This window comes from Urocitellus parryii, chromosome 11 (assembly GCF_045843805.1).
Source record: "Urocitellus parryii isolate mUroPar1 chromosome 11, mUroPar1.hap1, whole genome shotgun sequence".
NCBI classification, from domain to species: domain Eukaryota; kingdom Metazoa; phylum Chordata; class Mammalia; order Rodentia; family Sciuridae; genus Urocitellus; species Urocitellus parryii.
In genome coordinates, this window is record NC_135541.1 from 55,572,676 (window position 1) to 55,597,072 (window position 24,397).

The window sequence follows — 24,397 nt, forward strand, 5'->3', positions numbered from 1 at the left end:
GGGTGAGAGCGTCAGTATTTTCAAGCAAGAGTGGTAAGATGGATTTAATCAAGCTTGAACTTTTTCCAGTAGTGTACAAAATGCAAAATAGGGCCAGGAAGTTGAGGTTTGTGGAAGGGAGTGATAATGGGAAGTTATTGCAATGAAATGTGAAGTAGGTAAGGAGGGAGTAAGAAATTGAGAGGACAGTAAAAAAATTGATGAGATGAGCAAAAAATTATAATAAAGAAAATGGTGGATTAAATAGATAGTATAATATCTGCTTTGGGGCATATTTGAAAATGTTCACTATAAAATGTTTTTGCTCTTTTGTTTGCTTTTTAAGTGGTAAAGGGCTTGGAAATACCAGTGTGGCCCACTATCCTTGGATGAAGAACAAAGAGGGATCTACAGGGCTTGGTAGTGACAGGGACTAGGGTATGACCTCAGAGCTGAGTGACCACATGAAGGGAGAAGACAAGCCCCCGGGAGAAGAGGAGGTAAAGGAAACTGGAGGTCCAGCTGTTGCAGGGTTATCTTCATGGATAATAAAAGGACAATAGCCTTAGAGAGCATAACAGGAAACCAGTGGTTGAAATCTTCAGAGATGGAGGGAGAGGAAGTCAGTGGAATAGGCCAACAATCTGATATGTTTAGAGGAGAAACAGTTTGGAAATAGCAGGCACAGCAAGGAAGACACAGCCTTTTGCTCACCCATTGCCATCCCCACCTACCCAGAGGTACTGGAGTGTGCTGGAGAAAACAGCTTCTACTTAAGAGGGCTCTGGGGGAAGTAGTGTCCTCAGGGGAGGGCTAGATATTAAGGGAGAAATTGTTCTACTAAGAATCTAAATTAGTTGGTTACTGCGCCTGAATGTTAAATTGGGCTCTCTACCTCCTGGCAGTGAAAATTTCATAAAGAGAGAAATGATAGGATATATAATCCTTGGGATCTGACAAAAGGAGGCATATAATTCCCAGAATTTTTTCCTATAGATCCATAATCATTTTTATATCCCTTGTTACTAGAAGAAAGCTTGAAATATAATCAGAATACAATAAACCAAACATTTGACACTGAGGTTTATAATGGACAATATCTTTAATGGCAGTTTTTAAAGATTAAAAAAAAAACGTAACTTAAGCCCCAAAATAGGAAATAGTAGTGAAGTTTCTACCTTAATCTTAGTTTTGAATCTGAGATGTCTTTTCAGTAGTGAAGCTAATTACAAAATTAGCTTTAACAGTTTCTTTCCTATGACACATGTGCAATATATTATGAGGCATGGAGATAGTTAATAATTTTTAGATCCACTTTTATTCTTTCATTTTGAAGAAGAAAACCTGCCATTTAAAAACATGCAAAGCTAATTAAAGCTTTTCCACTATTTCACTATCTGAATGTAGTTGCAAATTCTGACTTAAAACTCTTATCAGAAGACTCAACATCCCTCCATGAACAGCAAATGAACATTCAATTAACACTTCAATACAAGTGTATTTTAAATAAAAATATACTTTATTGTTAATCTCATTCTTTACAAATGCAAATACCCAATTTTAAAATCCAAAGAGAGTCTCCCCGCTTTATTCTTCAGAGGAAAAAGTCTTTTCTCTATTTACAGGGAAGACCTGAGTTTTCTGAAGTTGTTACTAAGTTAGAGGAGTGTCTCTGCAACATTGAGGTAAGAACTTTGCCTTCTGAAATAAGTCTGTATAAAAGCCCTGATACCCAAGGCTTTCAGGGAATGTGGGTGAGAGGGCGCTTATGGAAAGTTACTCTGAGGCCCATAACTCCATTTATACTTAACCTATTCATTAAATCCCTAGGGTAGAACCAAATTGGCTGTATCTACAGGGACAGAGACAAGTTCAGAGTGAATTTGGGTGGTTCCAAAAAAAAAAAAAATCAGTCAGGTAAATGGTCATAGCCATGCTCAGCTTAAAAAAAAAAAAAAAATGATACCTGAAAATTTGAAGGTATGACAAATTTATTAGAAGGTAATTATTTTTAATTGATTTTTTTCTACACAGAATTCCTACATTGGTGAAATGTAAGCTAAGATGTTAAGTCATTGTCCATTTATGTTCAATAAGAAAGGGGGAAATTATCACAAAAATAATGCATAAATTAATTGAAAAGCATTGTTTTTATACCACACATATGTTACATAAAGTGATATATGTTGATAATCAAACTAATGGAATTTTCTTCCCTTAATATCAGGGAGCTATTTGCTTTAATTTTCTCTGTAATTGCCTTAATTTGCTATACACCTGGTCAGGAGATAGCATTTGAAAATAGGCAAAGGAGCTAAAACAGGAGCACTAATTAAAAAATAATATATTCCCAAATGCACAAGGAGTGCTAGAGGAGGAGGGGGAAGGACATCACACATATAGGATCCGTATATGAAAAGAAGAGAAAAAGGGGGAATAAAGAAAAGCAGCAACCTGAGATTGCTCAACTGAATATCAAAATGGAGCCATCCACAAAAAGTTTTGCTTCCAAAAAGAATCTCAGCTAAACTGCTTTGGAACCCAGTCTGTTGGAAAAGAATTTTAGGTCTGCAGATGCAGCCTGCAGTGGGTCATTCTCTCATGACTCCACAGAAACTTGTAAGGAGCAAGCTTTTTGTGTAGAAGGAGGCTTTAGTCTTTAGACCTAAAACTTCATTTCCCTTCTCTTGGTTCTGAAATTTACAGGAAATGGGGAGAACAGTATACATTTAGTGATGCTTCAGCAGTCCCTGTGGGCAAGAGAATCTTCCAGAGGCCTTCAGTGTTAATAGATGCCTTCAGGGCTTGAGTTCCAAATATCCTCTCACTGTGAATCTATGTTTGAAGAGACAAGGTTGCTCCTAGCCTACAGGATATATGTCCCACTAGATGCAGTTGGGAATAACAGGGATCATGGTAGGATCTACTAAATTAGCTTATCTTGTTATATTGATCAAGCTTCTTAGTATATTCTCCCTACTAGGACAGAAGAGGAGGGGGCTGATAATGCACAAAAGAGTTTGCTGGATTGGGTTGCACTAATTAATAGACTAGAGTCAGGAAAAGGGATTTAACTACAAAAGTCTCATAGGGCTCCCTTCTCTCACTTTTCAACTTTTCAAGCAATAGCTTAGACCAAAGTCAAGAGGGAGAGACTCATCATTGGCAGATATAATAAAGTTCAGAGCGGCAGAAAATATTTGAAAGCAGGATTCTAGAATATCTTAGAGGATGAAGTAACAGGATTTGTCCAACAGGAATAAATTTAGCAGGAATAATATAACACTCTGCTTAAGAGCTAAAGAAACAATAAAAGAATGAAATGCTAGATACATGCTTAAGAAGCATCATGAATGAGAGTGGGTAATAAACTCATTGGCAGTTAAAATACATTGTCTGGCTACAGAATAGAATAGAATAGAATACCAAACAAAATGGTACCTAGTTTGTCCCTGATCCTTTTAAAGGAATGAAAACTGGGACATATATTTTCATGGAGAGAGATCAGAATAATGAATGGTTTGAAAATTGTGTAAGGTTAGGACCAACTGGAGGAACCAGGAATGTTTATCACAGGGAAGAAAAAATTAGGATGAATCCAACATCTGAAGAACTATCATGTAGCAAAGGCATTGGTTTGCTTCTGTTTGGTTCAACATTTGCCAGACACTAAAGCATCCTTCATCTATTAAGTGGATGTGTTCTTGGGAAAGTGTGTGAATCCACTTTAATTCAAGGTAATAATTTAATGCAAAGGGAATAATTTTAGGTACAATTTAAAGGAACTCTGTCATGAGTCTTATTGCCATATTGAAGTATGTTGAGAATCTTGTTGTGATCATTGAATAATAAACATCTAAATATCTATTTTGTGAATCTGATTTGGGGCTATTGTATTTTGGGAAAGATGAAGATAGGTATAACAGGCCAGCTATCAACATAGAACTGGATCAAAAAGGCTAGTCAGGTGTTGCCACCAGAGGCTGAAAGGAAACACTAAAAGCAAGCTAAGATGGTTGAGAGCGTTCACTAATATGAAAAATCTGGGAACAGAAAATTAAAATAAATCTATAGTCCACTCTATTTCTTTATGCCCATTGGATTTATCAAATGATTCAAACTGCCTCTCCTTCACCCAGCTGATGTCTCCTGCATCCAGTAACAGCAGCGGGTCTCTGTCACCTTCCTCTTCTTCTGATTGCCTGGTGAGCCGGGCAGGGCCAGGCCGAAGTCATGTGGCAGCTCTGAGAAGTCGTTTTGAGTTGGAATATGCTCTAAATGCCAGGTCCTATCCTTCCTGGACACAAAGGTTAGTGGTAATCTAAACTACAGTCTAACCATCAAGTCAGATTTCAGAACCATATCAAGATAGTCTCATCAAAATTTGATTATTGTCAACAGGATTAAACACCCTTCTGGAAAACATTTAAAAAAGGAGTTTTGAGCTCATTTTTCTTATAATATCATGAATCAAAATTAGAAATCGTCTTCTTTATTTCAGATTCTTTCTGTTAGTTGCATTCTTTCTGTAATAAACAATTACCTCTAGCTTAATAAGAAATAGCAACAAAAAGCATTTATTTGATATACTCAAGGGTTATTTTCTAAAATCTAAAGAATATTACCTGGGTGAAAGCCAGAGAATAACTTTGGATATTCAAGCCCCTAAAGTTCAGTATTGCATGAATTACCCTAACCCAGAAATTCTACTAATTGGACTATATATCCAAAAGAACTGAAAACTGGAACTCAAATACCTGTACTCAAACATTTATAGCATCACTATTTACAATAGTCAAAAGGTAGAAACAACCTAATATCAATCAAAGGATGAGTATGTGACCAAAATGTGGTATCCATGGTGTAGAATATTATTCAGTCTATCATGGGGCAGCCAGAACACTGCCAAGATAGTTTTCTGCTCAGGAGGGGATAAGCCACCTGAGAAAAATTAAGTCTGAAATAGTGAAGAATTAAGAGTCAAGAGTCAGAAAAATAGTTTTTAAAGGGATGGAGCAGCTTATAAGTCCAGTCCACATAGGAGCTAGAGCTGAACAACTAGAAAATGGCTCCCTGTCCTTTATAAGGGAGTACATCAAAGGCAGGGATAAGGTTTCAGCGGGAGGAGTCTTGCTTCTAGGGTTACTTGCAGCAAACAGGTTGTTTGGCATCTTGGCAAGCTATACCCATCTATTAGAGGCTGTGTGGCTATATGAGTCCAGCAAGTCACCCCATTTGTGGTGCTATGTGGAACCTGTGGCAGAGCTGCATAGGAACTCACATGTATTTGGATGGTCTCACCAGCAGGAGTGCCACTGGGAGTTCCCAGACACCAGATTTTCCTATTCAGTGGCTTCCATGCCAATTTGATTTATACATAATTCACAGTTCACAGGTGGCTCCTGGCATCAGCCATAAAAGGGAATGAAGTACTGACACATGCTATAATGTGGAAGAGCCTTGAAAATATGCTAAGTGAAGCTAAACACAAACATTATGTTTTATATAGCCCTGTGTCTTCCGGTATCCAAAATAGCATACATTAGCCAACTCAGGTTGCCATAACAAAACACCAGAGACTAGGTGGCTTAAACACAGGAATTTATTTTCTTATAATTCTGGACGTTGAAGGTCTAAGATCAGAGTACCAACATGGTTGGGTTCTGGTAGGAGATCTCTTCCTGTCTTCAGAAGTCTGCCTTCTCTCTGTGTCTTCACAAGGAAGAGAAAGAACTCTAATATTGGTTCTTCCTCTTACAAGAGCACCAGTTCCATTGAATTGAGGCCCCACCCTTATGATCTCATTTAACTTTAATTAGCTACTTATTGGTCCTATCTCCAGCATAGTCACATGAGAAGGGGTTCAACATATAAATTTGAGTGGGGACACAGTCAAATTCACAAAAATAGGTAAATCTAGGGGGAAAAACATATTGATGTTGCCAGGGGATAAGGAGAGGGAGAAATTGGAAGTAACTATTTAATGGGTATTGAGTTTTAATTGGGGGATGTTGAAAATATTTGGGAATTAGGTAGAGGTGGCAGTTATAAAACATAATGAGTGTATTAAATGCTACTCACTTTGGTAAAATCATTAATTTTATTTATGTGAACTTTACCTCAATGAAAATAAAAGCAAACACACCACACACACACACACACACACACACACACACACACACACACACATGTATATATAGGTGCAAAGGAGTAAATCAGAAAAAGATAAAAAAAAATTCAGCATTTTTCCAAAGTGAGCTCTGCCATTTATATGCCTTAGTTCCCAGTAGTCTTTCTGTCTCTAATTGTAAAGTTTCAAGGACATTATTATCCAAAGTACATGTATGAAGACACAAATTGGTGTCAATATAATTTGTTTACAACCAGAGATATGAAAAATTGTGCTCTATATGTGTAATAAGAATTGTAATGCATTCTGCTGTCACATATATAAAAAAAATTTTAAAACGAGAGATATCAGTCATCCATTGCCAGAACAATTGTATATGATAATCTATCCCATAAATTAGGACTACATAGCCATAATCATTTACTTCTAGCTCATGTGTCTGTAGGCTGTTTGGGTGGGATTAACCTAGATGCCCAGTTTGCTGCACATATTTTTCACCCTCCTTGGATGAGCACATAGAAGAACATACTATTTATGTGCTCTTCTCATAGACAAAGACCTGAAAATTCATATGCACATTTAAAGCCTTTGCTCAAATTTCATCCTCTGACATTCCATTAGCAATTCACACAGCAAAGTCCTAATGTCAATAGGGAGAAAAAATATACTTGATCTCTAGTGAAAAGAACTGTGAAGTCACATAGTAAAGAACATAGATATAAGAATAATATAATAATAATATGATAATGTATAAATTCATAGTAAATTAGCAATAAAAATGTAATCTACCACAAGAGAGAATGTGATTGGCCCTTTGTGGATTAAATAGCTATCCTTGGGCTAAGCACTTGTGGTTGGACTGGGAGCTGGTTCGTATTTCATTAACATAAAATATATTTTTCAGTTCTGCCTGTTATAGATGGGGAACTGAGAAGGCAGTAACTGTAGCTTGATGAAGACCCTAGAAAGTACATACTGTAATCAGAAAATCAAAAAAGACTGACAGAATCTCTGCCCTGCACACGAGCTCCTTGCATATGGGCCTGGTTGTGTGTGTGTGTGTGTGTGTGTGTGTGTGTGTGTGTGTTCCACACATACTCACACACTTGCACATTCTATTATTAGAGTAAAAGTTCTTAAGATGATGAAGGTGGGAAAAGGATTATCTGGAGTTGGCAAGGGTCTTATACATTCTACAAATTGCTGCTGTTGCTTTTCAGCTGTAGTTATTATGTTCCCAGTTTTACAAAAGAGTTGTAGCTGCAGCTCAGAGGAGATGGGAATCTGAATCTTGAAGACTTTAATCTATGGAATGTCATGAAATTAAGTACCAGAAGGTTTGATTGATAACCAGGCAAACTGGACACAATTTTTTTATTGGATTTTAGTCTCCAACATAATTTCATAAGGGGCCCATAGGCCAAGATTAGATTAGGTTTGGTCCCATCATCCTCTTCTACTTCCATCTGCTCTTCTGTTCTCTACTTGTGGTTTTTAAAATTAATTCTCTGAAGAGTCAGATTTTGATATTTCTAAAGCACAGTCATCTGAGGTTTGTCCACTTAAGACAGAAGAGGATGAGCTGTGGAATCAGAAAGATCTGAGGTTCGATCTTGGCTAGCCATTTACCAGCTCAATGACTTTGGTCAAGTTATTTAAGTCTCATATGTAAACTACGGATAATACTACCAGCTCTTAGGAGTGTTATAAGGAGAGGTGCTATTCTCATAGTAGTGACAGAGAGTGGCTGAAAGATGCCCGCAGACCTAAGCAAAGAACACAGTTCTGGTAATGTGGATAAGTCTCAGAATTTGCAGTACATAGAGAGCTGCATGGGAGGCATAGCAACACTCTCAGGGGAATTGAGGGTGAGGGGAACACAGCCTCTCTGACCTTCAAGAACCTAGAACAGCAAACCACCAGTGATAAAACTGCCTGAACTGAGTGGGAAAACCCATCAGGTTTTTTAAGCTGCCCCCTTTGGTATTCTCAGAAGTTTGTTTGTTTGTTTGTTTATTGAATAGCCTCCTGGCCCTTCATGACTGTTATGGAACTCTGATAAGTGTATGTCTGCTATGTACAAGTTTTTTTTTTTTTTTTCTGAACAGCCCAGCCTATCTCAAATTATTTACTGCAAGGGTGAATTGAAGATCATTTTGTTAGTTGTGCCCTACCTCTAGCAAGCTCAGTTTTTGGATTATTTGCAATCAATGATAGCAATAGATAAAGCATTTAACCAAGCTGTACAGTGGACCAAGATAGGAATCATGTCTTTTTATTCATTACTACATCCAATTATCTAGCCGTATGTTTGGCCTAAGGTCAATAAGTAATAAATACTTCTGCAGTAGATAAAGAATGAAGAATTGGATAAATTTGCTCAATATATGGTAATTATTATTAATTTGGAGCATAATCAGAGAACAGGCTTTAACTGTTTTATCAATTCTTTCCATTTAAGAAGTTCCAGTATTGAATATACTGGACACTATTTTGAACTCTTTGAATAGTCACCTAACAAAGCTTAAGGAGGCAGGTATTCCATTGTTTATAGATAAAGAAACTGAGACTCAGAAAGAGTAAACAACTTTCTCAAGTTAATAGAAAGCAAGGAAGAGGCAGGACTCCCCTGAGCCCCAGGAGTCTCCCAAGCTTTCTGAATTTCCTTGGCACAGGGAGGTGGCATGTTCCAGAAGCTTAATATATTTTGCCAATACTTGAATTTACTGGACTTCTTCCATTTTCTTCTGGAAGTTGACCAAGGCATGAATTCAGCTACTCTTCCCAGGCTTATTTTTTCAGCTTGTGTATATGAAGGCAGAGGAAGTGAGACCAATGATCAATAGAGTCCAAGGATACAGGGGTCCAGCAGGGCCATGAATTTAAGAGCCTATAAGACAGTGATTTGCAACTTTGACTACACTGTAGAATCACTTGGGCAGTTTTTTACAAGTACCAATGCCCAGGACCAATTAAACCAAAGTCCATGGGGGTGGCACCCCTGCATCAGAATGCTTTAAAATTTCCCAGGTGATTCCAATATACCATCAAGTATGAGAAGCTTGCTTAACGAGAAAGGTACAGCGCTAATCCTTCAGTAGTGGTGTGGGAAGAGGATGCAGCTGATGGAGTAGATGGAAGAGGAAATGAGAGTAGAGGTGAAATAGCATCTGTGAAAAAATAGGGTTGTTGAAGGTTGATTCCTGCATGGTCTATCTCCTAAGGCCTTATGATTGTACTGTTAACTCTGATTTTGGGTTCCAAACTCATTCAAATTATACAATAGGATATAATGTTTAACATGGCATTATGATTTTGAAAAATGGTACAAGATTTGGCCTATAGTCCCTACTAATATAAGGACCTGAGATCCCTCAACTACGTCTTGAAAATGGTGCATTGATTTTTCAGTTTCTGGTTATGAACTTTACGGTCAGTTTGTTTGAATTCTGTAATGTTTGACTTGGTTAGAGTTTGGGTTGTTTGTTTGCAAATTTGTTCCTAGTCATTGTTATTTTCCTTCATAAAAAAATTTCAAGGTGGGAAATTGTGACAGATATTTTCTTCATGGACAATAAGAATTTACTCATTCCAACTGAAACCACAAATTGATAAAATGCAAGACTGTGAAAGACACTCTTGAAGTTCTGCCTGTTTTGAAAGATTTCATGTCTGTAGATATATTTGGAAAACCAAGCATGTGGCACTTGCTCCTCCCACAGGGTATGAAATCTCCCATCTTGTACATGGATTACATCATGTAATTTTAGAAATGACAAAGTGATATACAATCTTTCAGATGTGAAAACCAATTAGTGTTTGTGTGGGGCTGGGCTCTGAGAATAGACTGCTACGACCTAGTTAGCTATCCAGGAGAAGGAAACCAGGGATTCAGGCTTTGAAACTGTAAAACAGATACATTTGGAATTAATCTTTCACACTACAAAAGAGTCCATCAAAGGGTTCCTTTAAATAGAAAGTTTGCCTAGTATACTTAGAATGCATTTCTATTTCTAGAAATTGAATATGACTTATAAAATTTCAATTTGTACATTGTTTTTTCCTGAAATATAGCAATTGTGTACGATGATGTCTCCAAGAAACAGATGTACCTGGGAAGAATGAAGATGGGAGGGCAGTAAGGGGCCCATGACCCTTTGCTGTTGTAGAGCAGGATGTTTATTAACTGTGGTCATGTGTCCTCATCATTGGCCAAATTCTCCTCCTTTTAATCTACCTCCTTCTACACACTTCTTTGTACTAAAATTTCCCTCAGGATCCTCAGATATTACCTTTTCTTCCAATCCTTTCTTCATCTCCAACTTGTTTCCTTGTCAACTCACCAAAATCAGCATTTCAACACCATGTTCACGACCACCTTATACTCACACTTTGCTTTGTTCTTGTGATTTTATACAATCCTCTGGATCCTTCCTTCCCTCTCTCTCTCTCTCTCCCTCTTCCCTCCTCATCTCTTTCTTTCCCATCTCTTTCTTTCTCTGTGTCCTAGTCTATATATACAACTTGGACCTCTGCTTCCCAGCCTTTGCAATGCCTTTACCTTCTCCATGCCCCCCCACCTAACCCTCTGTAGCCTGCATATCTTCCTTATATAGGACCCCAATATTATCTGCATTCAAACATTTAGTAACTCTCTATTGCCTCTAAGATTGAGTGAAGTTATTTCACCCTGGAGTTTAAAGTCACCAATGATACATATTCCCACTGTATGTTCCAGGGGTTCTGAACAGAGACTGACGCTATTACTCTCCCTCTCCTCAAATGCATTCTTTGTTTGAGAAACAAGATGAGGCTTTTTTATTTTGTAGTTTATTTTGTTTTGCTTTGCTTTTTGGTAGTCCCAATGACTACAGAAGTGTTAATGATGTTTAGTGGGCTGCGACCAGAATGTTGATCTTCCTCCAGTGTTCTGGGAAGTCCTACAAAACGCAAAATATTCCAGTATAAAGTGTCCATAATACACTATGGACAACCTAAAGTGCCCACTATTTCCTGTGGACACACCACAGTTGATCTACCACCTTAGCCTGACTGTTCTTTAACCATGGTCATCCCCCAAGTCTAGTGACTATTAACCAGTCTTTGGTAATTATCTCAGTCAGCTTAACACTGTGTTGTGTGAAAGCACTTCAGGGTTTCCCCATCCTCACTCATGGTTTACCAAAGCCCACAGTGCCTCTGGTCACTTTATGCATTTACATTAGTTCATCTTATAATTGTATATCTTATTCCTTGTTAGTTTATAAATAATTTAGGTGAAGACATTTTTTTGTTTGTTTTCAGGTGCCTACAGTATCTCTCATTTGTAATTTAACTATATGAAATAAATACTAAATATTTTTTTATTTGTAATAAGCTAGATAAATCATTAGTTGGGCTAGGAATACCATGGTTTGTATTTCTGCAATTTAAATGAATAAAACCTTGGCATTTAGAGTTTTTGGTCCCTACCATTCCTCTCAAGTTCAAATCTGTTCTTGTCCAAAAAATAATGAACTACTAGATATTCAGACTTTTTTTTTTCCCATCCTACACCCTCCTATTAGGCCATTAAATGCCCACTTATTTCCCTTTAATAAACGAAAGAACAGAATATGTGAGGTGAAAACTGACTGCCATATTAATTTGTGCTTTAAAAAAAAAGAGTGTTTTAAGTTGAGGGGTTAAAAAAGATTTCATTGAAGAGGTTGGAGGTTGGAGATGTACTGCAAATATGAAAAGAACAGAATGAATAAAAGTGAAATAATGATTATAAAATTACTTATCTTCCTTTCCTATTTTCCTTCCTTAATTAGCATTATTAAAATCTTGATTCCTGGTAGGATATGTCCCATTTTGCTACTGTTGATTGATCTTTGCTTTTCACCCTACCACATAAATTTTACACCATTTGCATTTTCCACACAAAAAGATAAGATTTGGATTATTGATATTAAAATCTATAGATCAATATGGGAAAACCTGAAATCTGTATAGTATTGAATCTCCCTTACCATGAATATAGTGTGGTTTTTGCAATTATTTACATTTTTAATATTCTTTTACTAAGAATTTATAATTTTCTTCATAAGCTTCTTTATGACTTTTGTCATATTACTGGTCTATTCATTGTAATTGCTAAAATAATTTGTATTAATGAAACCATATTGTTTCGTTCTCTCACACTATCTATTCCTCTTTGCTTCCCTTAAGCTTATTTGAATATGCATTCATTCTATTTATCTTCCTACTGGGTATCCTAAGAACTTTGCATGTTACTTTAAAAATTCTACATTTAATACATTTGTTCTACTCTCAAACAAAAGAAAAACCTTAGACCATCTTGGTTGCAAGTCACTCCCACCTGACTTATACTGCTATTACTGTATTTTTATTTTTCATTATTATTTTTAACTTTTGCATTTAGATATTATCTTATTATCTTATAAAGCTGTGGTTTTTTTAGACTTGCCAATATTTACTATTTCCTTATTTGTTAGGCTTACATTTCAGACCTTTCTCAAATACATCTTTAAAAATCCTTCAGCATAACTCTGTTAGAAATAAACATCTGGAAATATTTTCGTGTTTCTTCTTTCTTAAAAGGTATTTACTGCATATAGGATTTTTGGTCTTCATTTCCCCTCTCTATGCCTTCAGGATGCTATTCTTTGTGTTTCTGAGTTGCTTCTATTAAAATTTCACCTATCAATCTCCTCGTCATTTTGTCTTCATTCTGCCCTTTCTAACTGCTTTTAGAATTTCTCTTTGCCTTTGATATTTTACAGTTGAACTCTATAGTGCATAGGTATGGGTTTATTTTTATTTATCATGTTCAGGATTTGTTGGATTTCTAGAATCTGAGAATTGGCATCTTCCACAAATTCTGGATAATTCTCAGCCATTATCTCCTCTAAAATTCCTTTACCTCATCTTCTTAATTCTGTCTTTCAGGAACTCTAATAAAGGTATTTTAAAGTTTTTCACTCTTTTTCATATATCCTAATCATACACACTCTCTCTCTCTCTCTCTCTCTCTCTCTCTCTCTCTCTCTCTCTCTCACACACACACACACACACACACACACACATAATTAAACTTTAAACTTTGTGCTGTTTTCTGGGTATTTTTTTCAGATCTTTCTTCTAGTTCACTTGCTATTTTAGTAGCTGGATATAAGATGAAATTTATTCTGTTGACTTTCCAATTCAATTAATTTCTAATTCTATTCCATTCTAGAAGTTATATGATTTTTACAGTTTGGGCAGTTTTGAAAATCTCTGTTCTTTCTACATACTTTTAGTCTTTTCTTTCTTTAAACACATTTACTTTACATTCTACATCTATATTTCTGATCTCTGAAGATTTTATCAACCTAGCTTGTGTCTACTAATTCTTGCTCATGCTGTCTGGTTTTATTGTGTATTTGGGATTTTTGTTTCTATTGTGAGTTTTTGGTTCCTTGGGCCTTTGTCTCTTGATCCCCAATCCCCTTGTCTGGTGCAAGTTACTTGAGAGATGATTAGCTTTTGCTCCTCCTCATCATCCAGGGACACTAACGCATCAGGACTAAAATACAATTTCAGTTTGGAGTTTCTCATAAAACATATAGACTAATAATTCTGATTTTAAACTTGCTTGTGTGGGGACTTGTGCATAGGACTTCTCAGGATTGTATTACATTTTTCTTGCTTTTCCTGGAGCCAGGTAAGAAATAGGTCACTTATCCTCTGTATCTCCCTACATAGAGTGGATTTTATTTTTATTGGTTCATCTAATCTTGGTACCTTGAGATTCTAACTTTTTATAGGTGCTTCTTATTTTCCACCCTACTTGGGCCCATTCTGTGTCTTCCCCATGTGGTCCATTACAATTCGGGCTTTGCCAGGCCTAAAGGGACAAGCCTGCAATCCCAGATGCTAAGGAAGCTGAGGAAGGAAGATTACAAGCTTGAAGCCAGTCTCAAAGTAAAAAGGGCTGGGGATGTTACTCAGTGGTAGAGTGTCCCTGAGTTCAATCCCCAGTACTGAAATCCAAATAAGAAAGAAGAAAGGAGGAAAGGAAGGAAAATTCAGGCCTTAGGTGAACAAAAATCAGTATAAGACCTTCCTTGCATTTATATCCACCTGGAATAACCAATCATTTATTAGTTTACTGGTATCTCCAATAGACTGTAAACATTGTATGTGTACAAACATCTGCTCTCCTTTTCACTGCGGTGTCTACAGTACTTAGAATGTTGTCTGGCACACGGTAGGTGCTAAATTCCTATTTGTGGAATGAATGAATGAACATGATAGCTTCCCACAAACATGATGCCATTTATTTCTCATAAAAATATTGTGAAGTATATCTCATGCTTTCCATTTTTTGAGTAAAACAAACTGAGACTCAAATAATTTTAAGTAACTTGCATAAAATTATATAGCAAGAAAACAAGTACATAGTTGAGTCTGGGCCTGTCAGTGTTTCCTTTATATGATGCTGTCTGAAGACTAAACTTGACCAACATATTTGAATTACCTTGAAGAACTAGAAAATTCTAACCTCAGTTTCAGTCTTTGAGGTTGAACAGAGAGCTATCCAATGCACTGAACTAACTCACCATTAACCTCTGCCTGATCCAGTGAAACATTGTACACTCTTAGTCTGGCTCATATAGCCTTTGATTGTGGAGATTCCCTTCTCACCCTACTCTTACACTAACCACTTTGCTTTAGCTCTGCATTCTCACTACAGATTATAATTAGCTGCCTGCACTGATACAGCCCCAATTGCACAGGACCACTCCACACCTACCTCCCTCAATAGCAAGTCCTGTGCTAACGCCTGCTCTCTGTCTTCTTCAGTCTTCTGTCTCAAAATCAACCCAGCTTCCAGGCCACATTTCTAAAAGCAACAACAACCAATCAGAACATATGAAAGGACCAACTTCTTCCTTCTAGGAGTTTGGCTACCAAAGGGATACTTGTGGACCAGTTTTGAAGATAACTCTACTTTACTATATTTTTATTGGATTAAGTATATTATAAAATTGATGCTGGGTGGGGTTTTTTTTTATTCAATAAATGTATTCTCCACCATAATAGTCAAACTATAGCCCTTGTTCCACACTTACTGTACTTAAGAAAATATAAGGAATCTCTTAGTTAAAATGTTGGAACAAGAAATAGCCTTTCTGGTGATGACTTTTTCAGTGCTAGAATTGAAGAGATACACTGCCCTTTCTCATCCATAAACACAGTCTGGGCTCGGAATTTTGAGTTGATTTTACATAGAAATTAAGATTCATAAATTCAAAAAAAACAGTAAAAAGCTCCTTTGGCTTTCTGAAGTATTTATTTACTAAAAGATTGTTGATTTAATGTGTGTTTAGTAGAATCTCCAATGGGCTTCAGTGCCTATTGAAGCATCATAATACTTAACCCTCACTTGAGCCACATCTTCTGAGCTTATAGAAAGAATTATCTTACTAACTCAGTGATTCTAGTTATGTGACTTAAGTTCAGCGGTCCTTGCTCACATTGTGTAGAGAAGAGTGAGACATTGCTTGCCAAAATCTAGGGACAGGATTTTTTTTTATAGGATACTTATCATCTCTGTAATATGCAATTTTTATGACAGTCACTCTCTGAAGGCCAGTTATCAAGCTCATTAAGGCTCTGCAGTGGAAAAACACGAAAGCCAAAGGACAGAAGCTATAGTCTAAGCAAGTGCCATGCTGCCTGTCAGCTGACTTTTATTTTCCCTTGAAGCTCAGATCTCCTTGGGATGTCTATAATTTTTTCTAATTAACAAAAATCCTCTTTTGTCTTTCAGCCCCACACCTCCACTTCAGGAGGTTGTGGGGCTAAAAGGGAAAATAGATAGCTGTGCACCTTGATGTGAGGATGTGAAAGTACTTGATACCTCCTCATTATGTCACTGAATGTCATCTAATAGGGAGGAAAAATTAAAGCAAATGGGGGAAGGGTCTTGCAGGAAAACTATTTCCATGAAGGTAAAAAATAAAGTAAGCCTAGCCATCTATATCATAAACAGAGCCATTGATATTTTCAGCACAGCTCTTTACCAACGCCTTGCTTGCCATACCCAGAAAGCACTGTAGTGAAATATACAAACAATTCACATACGAAGAACACAGACACTCCAAAAGTGAAAGGAAGATTGTAAATTGATTGCTAGTTCCCCCTGCATTTCTACTGTCTTACAGATCGTCAGAACTGAACATCCGTCTGTGCTGAAATGTGATAGGGCCCTGTGGGAGAACTCCCTTTCAGTTGCTGTAGACCTGTAGCAACCATGTTGGCTGCTCTTTTTTGAGTTGCCTGCTCTCTAGCGCCATCTAGCAACCAGTTGACGAACCCTGAGCGGGACTCCAGCCCCTCTGACTGCACGGGGAAGGGTAGAGGCTGGGAGATTTCACACTGAACAAAGGCGTTCAGCCTCAAAGTTAAGGAGCGTGTGAAAAATGTCAATCCTTTCCCTGACTTTTAAAACCACCCTCAGTTTGAAACAACCTTTCTCTATGAAAAATGTCAAAGAAAGAACATCAAACAAAATACTCTGCTCAGAAGAGGAAGTGATGAAAAACGGGGGGAATTAATAAAAGTGAAGATAGGAGAAGAGCTCTACGTGTGTAAAATCGCCACCCTAAAAAAAAAAATAATAATAAGCGTGAAGGACTTGAATTTATTGTCACACATAAAAGATTTGCATGAAAAGAGTGAGCAAGTGACATATTTAGGTTACAACATATCCACTTGAGAAAGAGACTGAGCTGCAGCCCTCACAGCGGCTATCCTGATGCTGTAATTTCATGTTCTTTTCTATCCTTCAGCACTGCTTGTTAGCAACCTAAAAGGGCCTTCCTCCTAACCCAAAGGGCGAGCCAGAGTACGGGTTTTTCCTCTTCACGCTTTTTGTAATACTAATTAACTAATTCCCAGCCACATGAAGGGAACCTGCAAAGATTCGCCAGAGGCAAACTGCTAAATAAATGGTGACAGATTTCTCAGTTTTCAATTAGATGAAATGACATATTGGGACAGAGAGTGGCCTGACTTTCTAATAATGAGAGTTTTATAAGTTTTTTTTTCATTCCTGGAAATGAAGAGAAACCCTGGCCATTTCTCCACTCATATACCAAAGGAGGACCCAGACCCACATCAAAGCAAGATCTTGCCTTTGGTGGTTACATTTGTGCTTAACGGAAAGTAAGACTTGGTCCAAAAAATGCTGCTTTTTAGACTGTTCCTGCTGTAGCGAAATGTGCGACAGGACAGGGACCAAAGAGAACAACCAGCCTAATTAAATCTATACGGGTGGCACTGTGCTCTGTTCAGCAGCCCTGACGCCGGTGCTGCCCCGCCCTACTCCCTCCTGACTCCAGTGTTTGCCTTGTGAATCTCTTGCTAGCATGGCAACTGTTGCTATGTTTGCAGTAATAAGAAGTGGGTGATGCGGATGTCTCAGTAATGATTCAGATACAAGAGCAATGATTTCTAAATAGATTTCTGAAGCAGCTCTTACAATGGCACTGCACAGTTTAACAGGTTTAATTTCTCATTGATTTTTTTTTTCTTCTTTTCACCTTTAACACCTTCCATGTGGACTAAAGTTAACCCTCATATAGTGCAAAAGTGGCAACATTCTTCCTTTCCTTTGGTAGTATTTGAAACAGGATGTTTGTTATTTAAAAATACATTTCACAAGTCATTGTGTCTTATCTTCTTAGAGCCAATGAAATTTATTTTTTTCTTGGTATTCAGGTAATAGCAACTAAGGCAACCAGAAAAAATAAAATCATGGATCCAGGAAGAAAATAATTCCAGTATTCGCCACAATAGAATGAAAAACATCCACCATAAATATTTGTGGGATGAGCTGTTCATTTTCTATTAATGAACAGCTAAAAGCCATCAGTTGCAAACAAATGTGAAAAATTCACTTGTGGATGTTTACCATCCTATACATCCTCTTTCAAAGAGACAATTTAAAAAGTGAAATCCTTTTTTGTTTGTTTGTTTCATTTGGGTTTTTTTCCTGGCCACAATTGGGCACTAACTTACTGGTCAGATTTGACTGTACCCTTGTCACTAAATGCTAGCACAGCCTAGGCCCTAAGGGGGTATGTGGTACAGATTAATATAGCCATGCACACTGATGAAAAAATTAACTTGGCCAAAAAGTGAAAAGAGACGATATATTGCATGCTTTGACCATTTACTATATTCTAGACATTATTGTGCATTTTTTGTAGGCCAGTCATAACATTGACTTATCACAACTCTTCTACTAGGTAGGAGTTATTTATCAGTATTCTGCAAATGAGAAAGCAAAAGCACAGAAAGGATAAATGACCTGCCCAAGGCTTTGCCAGCCAGTAAACAGCAGAGCCAAGATTTGAGCCTAGATCAGTCTGACTCCAAAGCCTTATGATCTTCTCACTCCTTACTGAGCTGTTATACTGAGAGACGAGAGCTGCTGTTATACTAGTCAGTGGTGTGGTGTGAGCAAATTCCTTCCTGCCCTGGATTTCAGGATTCTTGTCTATAATGAGGCATGTGAACTGCACACTTGCTCTCAAGGCATGCTTCACACATCAGCAACTTCAGTATCATCTAGGATCTTGTTAAAAGAGCAGGATCTCAGCCCCACCAAGATGTATTTAATCACCATCTGCATTTTAACAAAATTTTAGCAGATGACTTGTGAAGGTTCATTAAAATTTTAGAAGCATAAGACTTGCCAATCTCTGTGGACCCTTTTACCTCTAATGTGCTTTAAATGTCCTCTTGCCCACAGCTTTCTACATTCTACCCCCTTTTCAAGGTTGACTCTCCCTATAAAATTTTCTAATCCCATCTTTATATTTGATTAAAAAAATTCCCTGTTTTCATAGAAAAGGTGTATCAATTTAATTCACTTACCACTTTTTGCTTAGTACACTATTTTGCATGTGTACTTGGTGTAAATGGCACAGTATAAAAGAAAATAAATCAAAAGGAATATTGAATACATCTTTAACTTTTGTACAAATATCATATAGTGTTCTGATGGCAAGATCCACATTTTATCCATTATGAATATTTCAAGGCAAACATAATTCAAATATTCTTTAAATATAAGTCCAAAGAAACTTGCAAGAAGACATGACAAAAAGAATTTTCAAATTTCCTCTCCTCCCCCTGACCCTTTTAGCACATGGATACATGAAGGATTTAATTAAGATCAAGCTCAATCCCAAATCTCCCCCTTAGGAAGTGTTTCTGAATACCTTCAATTGACTAGATGCCTATGATGTTTGTTATCATTTCCATGCTATCCTATCAGACACAGAAACTGTATTATAATCATTGGTGAGGTTATATATCAACTACACCCACCAGATATTTATACTCCCATCTTTGCATTCTTAATATTCATCACAATACTTGGCACTTAGCATAGTATATATGTTTATTGAATGAAGGGGTGAATGAATGAATATATGAATAAATGAATAGCTCAATCATGCAACTCTTTCTGATCCCAGAGTCTCCTCCTATTTTAATGAACTTCTTGTTGTCCTTCATGTTAGGGTAGTTTGGTGACACCAAGAACATGGAGAAGCACAGTTCAGTGGTGAGATTTGGAAAGTCCTCATTTCAGCTCTGTTGGCATTCTCTTAACCAATACGGTACTTTAATTTATTGTCACATGAGCTGGTCATCCGGGCTCATGAACTCAGAGATGTAGAAACTCAAGTGCTTCTGGGATAAGCAAAGGTTAAAAGTGTAGCCACATTTGTTTATCTTCTCCTCTCACTTAGGTATTTATTTAACAAACATTTACAGAGAACCTACGTTTTGTCAAGAGTCAGCCAGGGACTGGAGATATCAAGAAGACTTTCTCATATAATGTTTTAACCTTTTTAAGTAGTTATGGAAAATGGGCCCCAAATGCATTTGTAATACTATATGATATATATGCTGGAGATCACATGATTCTAGGTTCATGAACCACAGAGGATTACTTAGAGTGAGGAGAGGCAGGCAACATTCACTGCAGGTTAAAGGCACATGGACACCTTCCTACAAAAGGGGGTTTGGGAAAAGAGGTACATGTGGAATGAATAACTTTAATAACTTACCCATATTGAATTCTTATTTTGTACCAGACAACAGGCTGCAGTACTTTAAATGTGCTATTTCACTTAACCCCCAAAACAATGAGAAAGGTTATTGTCAGCTTCTCTATTTACAGATGAGAAGAAAATGAGGGCTAAGAAAATACAGGTGATAAATGACTAAGGCAGGACTTGCACCCAGCCAGAATGGTTCTAGAACTGGTGATTGTGTGCACTGAGCTCTACAAAAGGTAGAGCATCAGAAAAAAAAAAAAAAAAGAGAGAGAGAGAGAGAGAAAAGAGAAAAAAATAGCCCATAGGTCCAAAGGCAGACTGCATTCAAAGAACAACTAGTGACTTGGACTTACAGAGAGCTGTGGTGTGGGAGAATGCAGACAGGCTGGGAGGACTGAGAGTGAGCCGTGGGGCAGAGCCTGGTCTGGGGCAGGCATCTGGTAGAAGGATTACTTAGAGTGAGGAGGCTCAGCAGGAAGGGTATGCTTGCCCATAAAAGGGTGGGAATTGATGTGCTGTGTGGGCAGAAATACCTGTGCTCGAATCCCACTTCTTCCTCCAAAGAACAGTGTGAACTTGGGCTTTGGTTTACTAAAACAGGGATTATGATGGTACCTTGTCATTTTTTTTTCAAGGACCAAAGAAAATACATATATAGTACTTAATATCACCCCTGGAAATGTTGGCTGTTTGTTTTAAGCTAAAGATAAATGTCTTCTATTTCATAGTTCTTCTTAGAAATGGATAAATTCCTTTCTGAGGCTGAAGAAGGAAAGCTTGTGTCTGCATGAAGACCGGATCCTCCCGGCATTCTCCTCTCCTTATTGCTCATTCTCTTTGAAATAGAGGGCCCTCCTTTTTCCTCATTAAATAGCAGCTTTACCCATAAATTTCTCATACCTTTCCTCACTTTTTATACTACCTGATTGTCCGATGTAACAACGATCACCCTTCCTTAGTCAAGTTGCCGTTCATTTTAATGTAAGGGTTTTTCCATGTTTCTACATAGCAGCTACTCACATGAGAGTGACAGCAATTGGGAGAAATTATTTTGGGGGATTTCAGTTTTTCTCTATAATCCGTGAAATGAAAACCTGCAGTTAATTGGGAATGTGCCTGCTAAAAGTTAGAATACTACATAAAATGTGGGAAAGATTTAAAATGCTAAAGAACTAACAAATCTAAATGTACTGGGTTCACCCACATTAACATTTTCCATCCTATTTTTAAAAATTGTCCTTTATCATTCAGGGCAAGATGAACCTTTTATTCTTTCCTTCAATAATATTTTATTAGATAAACACAGAAAAAAATAAATTATGAGATCACAAAATAAACAAGAACCGATAACCAGACAGCATGGTAACATGTTTGGTGCTGTTTGGGGCATGCCACATGTGCTAAGGAACAGGAGGGATTTGTCTATAAAAAGTACCTAGGAACTCCTTTCTGATACTGAGTGATCTGATTTTCAATTTTATAAACAAATTTTTTGTTACTTATTTATTTCTTGGCTATTTTTCTTTTCTAAAGGATAGTCAAACTGAGTTAAAGACTACTTAACAAAAGTTTCACTACATTATTCCCTGATTTTTATTTTCTGAGATCTTTAGCACAAAGACTAATCATGAACTTGAACAGTATACAAAGTTTATATGAACCTGAACAGTATATGAAGCTTAAATATGGCTGGAATTGGAAAGTTTATAAAATTAGTCAACTAATACAAAAGTGTATTGAGCTCTGCTTCCTTACACAGTGCTATGTCTGACCCTATCCAGAGATATTCTCCTCCCAGTATTTTGATGGTTTATCGTATATAAACACTCTTGGCCAGCTAAATATATTCTTCGCTTCTGTCAATCTGCTTTATATTGCCCATATTTTCTTTATTTAAAGAATTATCAATATTTTACCTACAGATGAGAAAAGCTAAATGTGTCATTTTCCTCCACTACTCTAACCCTTCACTTACCTGATCCCATTGCTCCTCCTTTAGGGTGTTTCACTGGATGTATTTATGCATTCACTTAACATTTATTAAACATCTACTATGTGCCATATCCTATAGTACAGCTTGGAAATACATGGTGGAGTAGACATCTCCCCAGCCCTGGGAATTTGTAGTCTAATGAGGAGGTCAGAGAAGCAAAGAGGAAAGGTAAGTACTGAGCCAGGTGTAGGTTACCCTGAGAGTACCGTAAAGGTTGGGGGAGGCTTTCTGAAGGCAGTGCTATTTAACATGAATCTGGAAAAATTAACCAATCAGTGAAGGATAGAAAGAGCATAGTAGGAAAAGGAAGCAGCAAGGGTGAAGGCAGGGAGATGGGAATCTATTTGATATACGTGGAGAACAGCAAAGAGTTGAGAGTGGCAAGAATCCAGGATATGGATGCAGATTTACAATGAACAAAAGTAGACATAAAGGAAGAAGCAGATGGAGACAAGTGAGGTCATTCAAGAAAACCAGAAGGAAGATAAAAACTTTCCTATGCCTCTTCCTTTCCAGTCACTGAGAACTGAGACTCTTAACCCAGGCAGTGAGCATGCAAGAATCTGGGTGGCGCTGGTTACAGCAACCGTCTTCCTTAGAATTGCGCTGGGGCATGACTCAAAACTCAAGTGACCACAAATGAGCATGATGCCTGGGTTTAGAGCTAGATTTAGAATGGGTCATCGAAAGGACTTAGGTAGATTTGAAGGCAGGAAAAAATTGAAAATCAGATCACTCAATATCAGAAAGGAGTTCCTAGGTACTTTTTATAGACAAATCCCTCATATTCCTTAGCACATGTGGCATGCCCAAAACAGCACCAAACATGTTACCATGCTGTCTGGTTATCAGTTCTTGTTTATTTTGTGATCTCATAATTTATTTTCTTCTGTGTTTATCTAATAAAATATTATTGAAGGAAAGAATAAAAGGCTCATCTTACCCTGAATGATAAAGGACAATTTTTAAAAATAGGATGGAAAATGTTAATATGGGTGAACCCAGTAATTTTAAATCTTTCCCACATTTTATGTAGTATTCTAGCTTTTAGCAGGCATATTCCCAATTAACTGCAGGTTTTCGTTTCACAGATTATAGAGAAAAACTGAAATCCCCCAAAATAATTTCTCCCAATTTCTGTCACTCTCATGTAAATGAGGCATGAGTGACATAAACACAGCAGAGCTCCCTCTTAAATGCAAGTTTGGCCCCTGGAAATACACAAAACCAGGCGACACGCAGGGTTTGCCCTTGGTACTCAGCCTGTCTTGTACTGATGGCACTATGCATGTGATCACTTTTTTATGAGTCTGTCTCTTTAAATTGAAAGGAAAGGGAAAAAAGAGATCCATCCATCATGGCCAAAAATGAAAAAAGAAAATAAATTAATTTACACAAAGGTTTCCCAGCTTGTAATTTGTTAGTCTCTGCATTGAAAGGTGGATGATGAATCTCAGCTCTACTGAATTAACTGCCCAGCATCTCAGCCATATGCCTATTCTTCTTTATCTGCATCTCCACTCCCACACCACCCCATCTGCTTTCATCTTTGAGTGCCAAGAATAACATTGGTCACATGGGTGTTACTCACCAAAAGTTCTTTGAATGAAGGGATGAACACCTACCACTAACAGGGTGCTGTGTATAGTGTTCTTTCTGCACTGTTGAGAGCTTCATACTCTGTTCCATGGGCAACCCTGTGGCATGCCTCCCTCCAACTGAACAGCATCTCTTTAACAAACCTCATGTCCAGGCACATTGTGAACACCCCAAGTTGGCTTTTCCTGCCTCTCATCCAGGTAAATGACTTACTCTGGAAAATTATAGATGCCTTCTGTTATCCATATTTCTGATTACAAGAACACCTCAAGAAGGAGACAGACTCTTGGCTCTTTAAAGTCGATGCTAGTTTTAGACTCTTAATAAAGGCTTTCTCAAAGGATTTTGCTGATGGAATCAACAGAGCAAAATGTTTGCTCCATACATCCTGTTGGACTGGCCCAAGATCAAAGCAGAGTGCCTGAGATGAGGAATTGTTTGCTTGTGTATGTACTTTTGTGGTTCATTCACTCAGCTAGTATTTGATATGCAGTTATGTTGGGATTTGAAAATGTGCTGGTGCCACATCCCTTTCCTCAATGAACAGATAATTTTAATGCAGTGCACCAA

At 37.4% G+C, this 24,397-nt stretch overlaps 1 protein-coding gene across 1 annotated transcript in view; it reads left to right on the plus strand.

Moving 5' to 3' along the window:
• Tnni3k (TNNI3 interacting kinase) overlaps positions 1-24,397 on the plus strand; it is a 277,900-nt gene that overhangs the window by 224,497 nt on the left and 29,006 nt on the right. Inside the window, exons 22-23 of the mRNA XM_026409759.2 lie at positions 1,605-1,664; positions 4,119-4,288. Of these exons, the coding sequence (XP_026265544.1) occupies positions 1,605-1,664; positions 4,119-4,288 (230 nt within the window). The remainder of the gene's footprint in view (positions 1-1,604; positions 1,665-4,118; positions 4,289-24,397) is intronic.